Raw genomic sequence first — 11,659 nt, 5'->3', positions numbered from 1 at the left:
ATGCCCTCTCTAAAATGACCTCCTTGTTCCCTATTAATTGAACTAATGAAGTGCATCCGGTTGTTTCCTATCAACATAGCTTCTGCTATTGGACACAAAACACACCCCCTAATAGTAATTAGGAAGAAAGATCTCAATGTCCAACCCCTATGCTTGTTGCCTTCTCTCAAGGTACTATAAAATGACCAAGTAGCTCCCTATTGGATACCCTTGTACGTTGTCTCATTGGCAACGCCCCATTTTGCACTTAGCCTGATAGGCTGACGCCAATCATTTACCTTGTAATTATAATAGGGATAAAGTTTTCTGTCCGTAAGAGGGCCCTGAGCCATAGATACAGGGGCATGCAATAAACACCGTGCCACTACTTGGGGTTTGCATGAACTTGTGTGTGGGTGGAAGGGCCTCTTGCAGACAGAAAATACTTACACATCAAAATTATTCATATGAGGGAGATCTCTAAGCTAGCAATATCAAAATCCCAACACAATTAGAGGATGAGTTATAATTTATCAATAAACAGGTCATACGAGAAGAGAGATGGAGAGAGAGAGGGGTTGTTGGCTAGAAACCAAAATCGAACTATTTATTAAATAGTTCCATATAATGAAATCAAAATTGAACCGTTTATTAAACATTTATACGATTAGTAAGTTTTTCATAGAAAATGACGTGAGAACAAGATATAAACAATTATTTAATATAAAATCTTTTTTTGAATTTAGAATGATGGCCTGTAAAAAAAAAAAAAAAACATACAATTTTATCCATACAGTAATAAGGTCATGATGGAGTCAAACATTCATAAATGTATTATTTGTTTAATAGGAGATAAAACACTATATGTCAGACACTAGGGGTTACGAAATACCACATCATGCCTGGCAGTGCTAACACATGGGTCAGGGGTCAAGGGCCACACGACCAAGTAACATTCTTTTCTCCATATGTAATATATAAATCTTTTGATTTTTTTTTTTTTAAGTAGAATTTAAATATTTTGATTTCAATCGAACAATTTAAGAAAATATGTCATTTTTTAAATAAAAATCAAATCATTTAATTGACGGTTTCACGGTACTCATATAAACGATTCCATTTAAGGTTCGGTAAATCAATTTCGGTTTGGTTTGATACCCTTCCGAAGAACCTGCTGTGTCAACCATGAAATCTCTGCCGTTCATCTGTTTTATTCTCGCCTTGCGTTTCCTCTAGTCGTGGTCACGCGGAAATTACACTCAATAGCTATGAAAAGACTTACTTACCCCTCAAAAGTAGCAAAAACTATCTACGACCTACGTTAAGACAACACACCCAGAAATCCCTCAACCCGCCACGTGTCGGTAAATACACGTGGATTGATATTATTGGACAAGGTTCGTGGAACTTCCAAGTAGACTTTTCTTTCCCACCCGTCTTTAAACCCAGTCTTCAAGTCTCCCTCTCACAACTTCAGTTCGGTTTCCGAACGGTTGATTCCTTTCCTCTCTGATTCCTGAAACCTCAGAAACCAACTCGAAACCCTAATTTCAAGCTTCTGTTTGAGTTTTAAGGGTGGAAATCCTCGGACATTCTTTCACATAGAGCTCTAAATTGTCCTTCAGTTCGCATTACCATTCGAACGTCAGAATAATACTGGCTTAGATCCGTCGAAAATGAAGATCTGGTTTAAGTTCCTTTTAGCAGTTTTGATACTTTCAATTATTGTGATTCCATCGGAATCAGCGGTTTCGAGTATAGATCTAGGTTCAGAATGGATGAAAGTAGCAGTTGTCAATCTGAAACCCGGCCAGAGTCCGATTTCGGTAGCCATTAACGAGATGTCGAAGAGGAAATCCCCTGCGTTAGTTGCATTCCAAGGAGGAAATCGTCTGCTTGGTGAAGAAGCAGCAGGAATTGTAGCTAGATACCCTGATAAAGTCTATTCACAAGTTAGGGATATGATCGGGAAGCCTCTGAAGTACGTGAAGGATGTTATTGATTCGCAGTATTTACCATTTGATTTGGTGGAAGATTCTAGAGGGGCAGCGGCTATTAGGATTGATGATGGTGTTGTCGTTTATTCAGCGGAGGAGTTGGTAGCCATGGCTCTTAGTTATGGAAGAAATTTAGCAGAATTTCATTCTAAGGTGCCCATAAAGGATGCTGTCATCACGGTTCCGCCTTACTTCGGGCAGGCGGAGAGGAAGGGGTTGCTTCAAGCTGCTGAATTGGCTGGCATTAATGTGCTTTCTCTTATTAATGAGCACTCTGGTGCAGCTCTTCAGTATGGGATTGATAAGAATTTCTCAAATGAATCGAGATATGTTATATTCTATGACATGGGTTCGAGTAGTACTTATGCAGCTCTTGTCCACTTCTCTGCTTATAGCGCGAAGGAGTTTGGGAAGACAGTCTCCGTCAACCAATTCCAGGTAAATCTCAACACTAGTAAAATGTGAAAACCTCATATGTGGCTGTTAATATGTGGTTTGTGTTCTCGATGACACAAAATCTGCCCCTAAAAAAATATGTGGAGTGTTCTTTCTATTTATACGAATGATCATCTCAGGAACATCTCTTAACTTTATTTCATTCATCACCAGGGAACCATAAAAATTCGATAGAGGATTGTACTGATGTTAAAAATACAGGCCAGGCAGTGGTGAGTGTGAGGGGAAATGGGTCATTGTTTGTGTTTCTGTGTGTCAACTTTGTGGAAACTGGAAGATTTGTCGAAAAGAAGTATAAATCCCGTAAATATTATCTATAAAAACATTATTAGGACATATATTTAATAAAATAACTGCAGCATGGATTAAATTTAACAGTGCTCTGAAACTTGTTTCTCCTTATAGGTTGCTATTGGCGTTTCTTTGATCCATTGATTACATTGGAGTAGGTTTATATCTTGTTTTGTAACATTAATTAATAAATTCGAGTATTGGCAAAAGAAACTTGGGATTCACTGGGTGGAACATATTTTACTTTCTTTGACTTTTTAATTTCACCAATTTCTTGACTGAGAGAACATGAGTGAAGCACAATGAACTAATGTGGTTTATTCTTCTTTCTTTCTTTCTCCTTTTTTTTTTTAGGCCTACATGTTTTCCATTATATGATGACTTATAAATCTATACCCGAAGGAGAAAAGGAAAATTTCTTACAAATGGACAATGGACCTTTTTCAATGCTTTCCTCTGGATCTGTACATGTTGCTTGTTACATTTTTTAGTGAGGCTCGAAGGCTAAACTTTGCATCCTTTACAAGCAGAGGCTAGACATTCATAGGTTTATACAGATCTTGGATACAACTAAATTTTGCTTAAACTTTAGGTGCCACATCTGAATGCACTGAACTAGTTCAATAGTGATCTTGAATTTTCTGAGTTTGCCTTGGCTATGAGTTGCATAGCAGGTCAACCCTATAGTCACCATTACATTGCTTGTGTTTATTGTGGATCTTCTGAACATTTTTATGGAATTAGGTTGTTAATTTACTCCTGAATCTGTTGCAGGTTAAGGATGTTAGATGGAATGCAGCTCTTGGGGGTCAACATATGGAATTACATTTGGTTGAATACTTTGCAGATGAGTTCAACAATCAAGTTGGTAATGGGGTGGATGTGAGGAAATCCCCCAAGGCAATGGCGAAATTGAAGAAGCAGGTTAAACGCACCAAAGAAATTCTAAGTGCAAACACAATGGCTCCAATATCAGTTGAATCTCTTTATGATGACCGTGACTTTAGGTGCATAAATTAAATTTGGAACAGTTTCTCTGAAATTCTTTCTGGTTGGATGTTTGAATCCTTAACAGATACTTTATTCTTTTGTTGTTGATAAATAAAAGTAATTCACTGAGGGAAACTGAAGAAAGTGAAAAACACCAAAGGAAGAGAGTGCATTATGTATTACACTCTTGCCAAGGAGTTGACAGGAGGATCAGCACCATGCTTTAATCCTTTTATGTTGCCAATTCAGTGGCAAGAAGCAATCTTGTTGCATTTGATTCTTGAGTTCTTACAAATATTCATGCTTGCTCATGTTGTTACCATTTTGTTAATGGCTTCACTATCCTCATTTCCAGAATTAGATGTTAAATCTCGTTATGAATTTCTTTGGGGATTCTTTAATGTTCTCTCTATTACATTCTTCTTTTTTTGGTGCGACTCTTTACTATGTACTTAACAACTGAAATTGTTGGTTACAATTTATTTGAACTGCATGCTGGTGAAGGAAACAGCATCTGTCCAGGCATCTGTTTTGTAGACAGGTTCTACCACTCAAACATCTTGTTCTCTTTCCCGCTTCGTTTTGCAAACTAGTTGACTGATATGGTTGGCAGAACTGGATATTCTAGGTATGTTAGATCAGGATGTTGCTGCTACTTTATAGCTCAGTTGGGATATTTCCCTCTTTGGGTATTCTAGGTGGTTTATACCAAGGGGAATGAGCAACAACGAAATGACAAGATGAGATGCCCTAGGCACCCCCCATTTAGAAAGAAGGGTCGAAGGTTTTGGGTCTCTAGCTTTCTCGTCCCTACTTTGTTAAGTGGTGCTTGTCTGGGTGGTGTGCCACCAGAAATCGGGCTTGAAGCTCTCTCCTTACCAACGGACCGACAGCTGATCTCTCTCTCTCTCTCTCTCTCTCATCTAGAACCCTGCCATTCACCAACTGGAACCATCTTTTCATTATTGTGGGTTCACTAGAAATTGGCCTATTTTATTTGCTTTTCTTCATTGCCATCTTTTCTTTTTATTGTTTTTTCCTGATCAATTTGTAGTCTTTTATGTAATGAATTTTCTTTGCTTCATACATAAGTATCTTCAATGTGGCTCTCTATGTTGTAGTAGTGGTCATTTCCTACTTGGTGGTTTTCTCTCTCAATTGGATTTTTGTACTCGTAAGTCATTAGTGTTAGTACTTATGATTTCACCACAAAATATATCTAAAATGATTTTCTTTTCAAATGTTAGTAGAAAAAAAAAAGAAAATAAGAGAGAGAAGTGTTTGTTGAAGACATACTGTTTGGTAGTCTTCTTGATTAGCTGATTGTGGCTGAAATTTTTGGCAGCTATTTAGGTCTCCACAGAGTTCCTAAAACTTTCTTTTTCTCATATGTATCATCTAAATAACTGGACTAGTTATTTATTTATTTATATATATTTTATTTTTGTGTTAATATCTTTTCTTTTCTGCAGGAGTACCATTACTCGTGAGAAATTTGAGGAACTCTGTGGAGACCTGTGGGAGCAGTCTCTTGTACCTGTGAAAGAACTTCTGAAGCATTCTGGACTGAAGGTTGATGAGATATATGCAATAGAGCTGATTGGTGGTGCCACCCGTGTCCCTAAGTTACAGGTGAGTATCTAAATTTTGCAACTTTAATCTTTGAGAGATGGAAAATACTGGATTCCATCTTCTAAGCTGTAGAAGAGGTTGTTTCACATTAGCGAAACCTCTCAATTCCTTTAAAGATGTTCAGATTTTTGAAATTTAAATAGAGTAAAACTTCTCTTGCAGTTATGGAATCTCATGATATTATTTAAAGACATACTCCCTTGACATTTCTATTTTTGAGTTTCATAAGAACCTTTCTATCCAAGGCCCTGCTTCAAAGTTTTTCTGCCTCTTTCTTTTTGCAAACCTGAAATTTTATGATTTATGATCTATATTCATTCAAATTGCCAAGAGTTCCTTTCAGCAATGTTAGGAACATAAACTGTACAAGCATGGATATTCAATTAATGTGTTCTATATTATGGCCTGATGAGACTGTCCTGACGATATTTCTGTCACAAAGTGCTACTTGTCGGGATTTACTTCTTTTAATGTTTTTCTTCTCTTTTTTTTTTTTTTTTTTTTTTTTTGGTATCAGAAAAAGTAGAAAAGGATTCTGGCCTCTTGTGGTGTGGTGTTGTGCATGAACATAAATATGTAGATAGAAAAATATGAAATATATGTTTTCCTTTTTTGTATCAGAAAAATTGGAAATGGATATAAGTTGATGTCTCTCCATAGATGCTTTAGGTCTGGTCATTTTAGTTTTTCTAGATAATGTTTCCATGCTTTACTCATTCATGTGTATCTATTGATCTCGTGTTGGTAAATATTATAGCTAGGTTTATCAAAGGTCTTTGATGTATTTAAGTTATGCACAATGAGTATATAGACACTGTTCTTGTTTTCCCTTGCAAGGCTAAGCTCCAGGAATTTCTTGGGAGGAAGGATCTGGACAGACATCTGGATGCTGATGAAGCTATAGTGCTTGGTTCGGCACTTCATGCTGCAAACTTAAGTGATGGAATCAAGTTGAACCGTAAGCTAGGAATCATTGATGGTTCCTCTTACGGATTTATGATTGAGTTAGATGGGCCTGATATTCCGAAAGATGAGGGCACCAAACAGACACTCGTGCAGAGAATGAAGAAAATCCCTAGTAAGGTAAGTGCATAATTTGCAGCTATCATCTGTATGAATTAAAAAGGTTAGGTTGGGAATTCAGTATCTTGCTAATTATGTTTGTGCTTCTGAGTGTACAGATGTTCAAGTCCATTAAGCATGATAAAGATTTTGAAGTATCACTTAGTTATGAAAGTTCAGAGCCATTGCCACCTGGGGTCTCTTCTGATAAATTTGCTCACTATACAGTTACTGGTCTAACAGATGCTAGTGATAAGTAAGGAGTTGCAGCTTCTTTATTTCTGTACAGGCAGTAAAAATCTACTCTGGAAATTTCTGACTATATCAGCACTAACTTTGAATTATTGTTGTCTTTTCTTTCCTCCCTTCTTGACTTGTAGGTATAGTTCTCGCAATCTCTCTGCTCCCATCAAGGCAAATTTGCATTTCTCTCTTAGCAGAAGTGGAATACTTTCCCTGGATCGGACAGATGCTGTTGTTGAAATTTCAGAATGGGTAGAAGTTCCTAAAAAGAATTTGACTGTGGAGAATGCAACTACAATTACACCTAATATATCAATTGAAGCTGGGACAGGGGAAACAGAAGAAGGAAGCAAAGACAACTTGATCAGTGATGGTGGGATTAGTAACACATCAAGTTCCAACCTTGAAGAGCAAAGCACCATGGATGCTGTTCCAGAAAAGAAACTGAAGAAAAGAACCTTTAGGGTTCCACTAAAGGTAGAAGTTTGAAATTGATTAGATAATGCTCCATGCACCATTTCTTGTTGACTAACCATTCTCATTTGGTAAAAGTAGATAGTTGAGAAGACGATGGGCCCTGGAGTGCCTCTTTCAAAAGAAGCTCTTGCTGAAGCAAAACTTAGATTGGAGGACCTAGACAAGAAGGATGCTGAGCGAAGAAGAACTGCAGAGCTTAAGAATAACTTGGAAGGATACATATATGCTACTAAGGAAAAGGTTAATAGTCCACTAATTTAATAATGTTTGAGAAGACCATTTACTGTTCTTCCCTTTTACTTAGTTTTTGTGATAGAATTTTACTAGTTATATTTATAGTTTATCCTCATTATTTTAGTTCAGTATTTATTTAGTTAATTTTCTAGTTTATGCCTCTGGTTGATCTCATTATGGTTTAATTTCTGATAAATGTTATGTTCTTCTCTTAGCTGTTTCAAGTCATCAGGTCTCTGTTTCATGTTTTGCAATTTTTTACTGCATTCTTATTTTCCATATTGAAATTCTGGTTCAAATCTTGAAGTTGAATTTAATTCTTTCTACTTCTGAATATTTTATTTAACAATCACTGTATCTTTGACTTTTTTCTATTACCTGTACATCTCTTGTACCAGCTTGAGACATCTGAGGAGCTTGGGAAAGTTTCAACCAGCGAGGAACGGCATTCCTTTAATGGGAAGCTTGATGAGGTCAACCTTCACATGTGCCTTAATGCATGCTGATTCTTTTCTTACAATTTAGGCTGATTGTCTCTTATTTCTTCAGGTGCAAGAGTGGTTATATACTGATGGTGAAGATGCATCAGCATCTGACTTCCAGGAACGCCTGGATTTGCTGAAGGACATTGGTGACCCAATATTTTTCAGGTTTTTTCCTATTTATTTATTTCTTCTTTCATTTATGATGGGTACTTTTTGGTGTAGGGAATTTACTGTTTGCACCTAATTCACACAGATTAAATGAGCTTACCGCACGGCCACAAGCATCTGAACTTGCTCAAAAATATCTGGGAGAGTTGCAACAGGTAATTAATATAGTTGGTGCCTTACTCTTCAGTAAGAATAGTCATAGCTGATGCTTTATGAGGTTTTGATAGGCCACCATAATTGACGGTAATGTAGGTAGACTGTTGAACATTTAATGTGGGTTTTCTAGTAAAAGTCCATAGATTGCTAAAAATTGATCAAATGGATGAGGATGGACAACAAGCAAAGTAAACTAAAAGTTTCTCCCAAACGACAAGTCTGATGAGCCCCAAGCTAACAGTATTATTAGGACTCCATAGCTCTTTAATACATCATAGTCCAAAGGTGGGATGGGGAGATATTATATGATCACTAAAATAGCAACTAAGTTTCAAAATTAGTAACCTAGCTGTAACTTACGTCAACACTACAACTTTCTCTCAAATTAACAACAGATCATCTGCTCAATAATTTGAATAACATATATCAAACCCTAGGCGATATAACGGATAGATTGAACAGAGCAATGGAAGCATAGGAAACAGAAACTAACAGAGAAAACAGAAGCCATACATGGCTCACTATCGGAAGGCCTGTTATGGTAGAAGTTCAGGTCAATGGGGTGCTGGAACAGACCTTCCAAGTCCTCAAAAACTCACTCCAAACCGAATGCTGGATTCTTCAGTTCAGCAGCAATACATAATTAGACACTTGGATACAATCTTATTAACCACCTGTACACACCAATCTGTAGGGCAGAATGCTGTAAAATTCCAATCAAAGGACAGGTAGTACACTAGTACTAGCACCAATCAACCTCAAATGGTCAGATTTGAGAATACCCCTACCCTATTGCCGCTGGCCAGTAAAGGTATAAATAGAAACCCAAAGCTTACTAGATAATGGTAGCATATGAAGTAGCTTCAACTGTCCTCTATCAACTACAGCACAACAGTATTCAACTTAGAATAAGGTTATTGAGCTCAGTTTCTGAACCAGAGAATATGCAAGAAGGGATATGACCACGGCTTCTCACCTATGGCCTTGGTCAGGCTCTGACCAACCGATAGGGCCTGTCACCCCACCACTCTCTCACAGGCTCACAAGCAACAATGGCGTCAAGCCCATGTTTTTTCAATTGTAGGGTTGTAGTATGACAGCCCCCTATTTTATTGATTACAGCAATGGTTTCCCTCTTGCGTGGTGATGGAATGCCCTCTACAAAGTAGTACAATATTAAAATAGAAACTAATCTTTATCTATAAGATCTGACTTCTAGATACATCTCAAATTAGAAACTAAGAACTAGAAACTACCTAAAGCAGTGGGTGGACTTTATAAGAGAGTCATACCTAATTACAATACATTGCAATGTAACATAAATAGAAGTTAATATGTTGTAACAACCTACCACTAACATGTAGTATTTAATATGGAAAGAAAATAAGATCTTCTAATAATCCCTCATGCATGGACTTTTTAACATGTAGTACTGGGCTTTAGTCTGGCCCAAGAAGACCACAAAGACTAGGCCCATGCTGCCTCTAAGATGGCTAGCTGCTGGACCTTTCTTCTGTCTCTCTCTCTCTCTCTCTCTCTCTCTCTCTCTCTCTCTCTCACCCTGGTTGGAAAATCACATCTTAGATCTTTTATTATACTGCCACATCATTGTATGGAGGGAAAAAAGGTCCGGTTACAAATTCTGTTTGTAAACTGGTTGGTTACAAATAATGCAGCCTAATATAAGTGCTAGTGGAGATATAGAAGCCACATATATTATGTTTATGTTCTGTGGTGTATCTGAAGTTCTAATGCAGATGAAGGGGTGGTGGTATACTGTTTTCCTACTAAAATAACAAGACTCAGAAATGAAACCATCCTGAGTGAGGTTATATAGATAGACTGGATTCTTACTCCTAAAAGCTTAGTTGGCAGCCAGATATCTCCACTTGGAATCCATATTGTCTATTGTGCATTTGGCAGGTTGATGACAGATGATCCATGCCATGTGGCTAAAGAAAGCTAATAGCAAATTAAAATTTGAACCTTATCCACTCAAAGGATGAAGTGGGATAGGTCACCTCTTGAAGAGATCTTATTTTTCATTGATTTCCTTGTTTTATGTTTTGTGAGACATTTCAGCTAGTTTCTTCCACCACGAAGGAATCACTATACAATAAAGAATTTGTAATAGAACCAACATAATTGGATCTACTATTAATTCTCTAGCATTCTGTGAAGCCTAATATGTGAAGATCAAAACTTGCTTTAAAAAGTTAGCAGTAACTGATTCTCAGGGGAGTGTCCTGCGATTCCATACAGCTGATGTTGGTGCATATTCCTATGATCCTTGTAACTCTTGCAGTGGGCATTTTCGTCATTTTTCATCTGAGACCTGTATCACACGTTGGAAACCATGGTTATCAAGTGCTGTGTAGGCACTGCCTAGTTGACCGAATTGTCTTAGGGCATGTACTGACTGATGCTTATATCAGGTGCTACCAAAAAATTTGTGGCCTAAAAAGGTGATTAAACTAGTATGGTGCAATCAGTGAGTTATGTTACCTGAAAACTTCAAATTATGAGTCGTACCCGTGTCTGACAAATAATGTAAGCCAGTGAAAAGGGTGGAAATAAAATCTTTGCCACACGCAAGTTGTATCCTTTGCTGTGTTGAGGTAACATTCATCAGTCACTTAACATTAGGTCTTTACCAGCTGGTGTTGTCAACTATGTTCTTTTGTCAACATTTTCTTTCTTTTCATGCCTGGGCATTTGACCAGCAAAAAATACTATGAGCTGTTCCATGGCTGACATCATGTTGCCAGTGAGAATGCACAAGATGGAATTTTTGCAACCCCCATGTTGATGACATTTTGTTGTATATTCATCCATTGCATTCTCAGGAAAACTCCTGCTTTTCTAATCATTAGATGCACATTTAGAAGACAACAAATGGCACTTGCATTTTCTTCTATTTGGCTTTGAAAAATATTCTTCTGATTCAGTCTCGTTTGTATGATTCTGAGCCTGGAAGATGACAAACCAAGAAAAGTGATTCTTGAAGCACCAAACCTTTGCAACATTTGCCAAAATTTTCTTCAATTCATCAGGATACACTTTCTTTCTTATGGAATGTTGCAAATATATATAGAATTAGTTTAAAATATTTCGTATGATAAGCATTTTAAAAGTTTGGTGATTTCCTCCCTATCTCCTCACAGGTTAGGTTTTATGATGCTGTTTTATAATTCTAATAAATATTGTCCTTAACCATGCCCTGTTCTATGATATCCAAATCGTTAGTTTCCATTTCCAATGCATCTTGCTCCCAATATGACATGAAAGTTATTTATGTATTTATCTGCTAATTTATCATGAACTTCACACTTTTAGCTGTTAGTCATCCATGATGTTGGATGGAATGTGGATTGCTTGCGTTTCCTTGTCCTTGTAAAAGACATGGAGTTGGCATTTGAACTTTTCACAGCTGCCTTATTATTTTATATATAAATATATATATATATATATATATTTTATTTTTTTTTT

The 11,659-nt window shown here is 37.0% G+C and overlaps 1 protein-coding gene across 1 annotated transcript in view; it reads left to right on the top strand.

Annotated features, from left to right (window-relative positions):
- Nucleotides 1-1,442: 1,442 nt before the first annotated feature.
- The window catches only part of LOC122093651 (heat shock 70 kDa protein 17-like), a 13,888-nt gene continuing 3,671 nt past the window's right edge, over nucleotides 1,443-11,659 (top strand). Inside the window, exons 1-10 of the mRNA XM_042664013.1 lie at nucleotides 1,443-2,414; nucleotides 3,498-3,730; nucleotides 5,186-5,345; nucleotides 6,183-6,428; nucleotides 6,527-6,663; nucleotides 6,788-7,127; nucleotides 7,206-7,367; nucleotides 7,760-7,834; nucleotides 7,911-8,011; nucleotides 8,100-8,169. Coding sequence (XP_042519947.1) covers nucleotides 1,656-2,414; nucleotides 3,498-3,730; nucleotides 5,186-5,345; nucleotides 6,183-6,428; nucleotides 6,527-6,663; nucleotides 6,788-7,127; nucleotides 7,206-7,367; nucleotides 7,760-7,834; nucleotides 7,911-8,011; nucleotides 8,100-8,169 — 2,283 coding nt within the window. The 5' untranslated portion in view covers nucleotides 1,443-1,655. The remainder of the gene's footprint in view (nucleotides 2,415-3,497; nucleotides 3,731-5,185; nucleotides 5,346-6,182; nucleotides 6,429-6,526; nucleotides 6,664-6,787; nucleotides 7,128-7,205; nucleotides 7,368-7,759; nucleotides 7,835-7,910; nucleotides 8,012-8,099; nucleotides 8,170-11,659) is intronic.

Source organism: Macadamia integrifolia, chromosome 11 (genome assembly GCF_013358625.1).
Source record: "Macadamia integrifolia cultivar HAES 741 chromosome 11, SCU_Mint_v3, whole genome shotgun sequence".
In the NCBI taxonomy this organism is placed as follows: Eukaryota; Viridiplantae; Streptophyta; class Magnoliopsida; order Proteales; family Proteaceae; genus Macadamia; species Macadamia integrifolia.
This window is presented reverse-complemented; position numbering and strand designations above follow the sequence as displayed.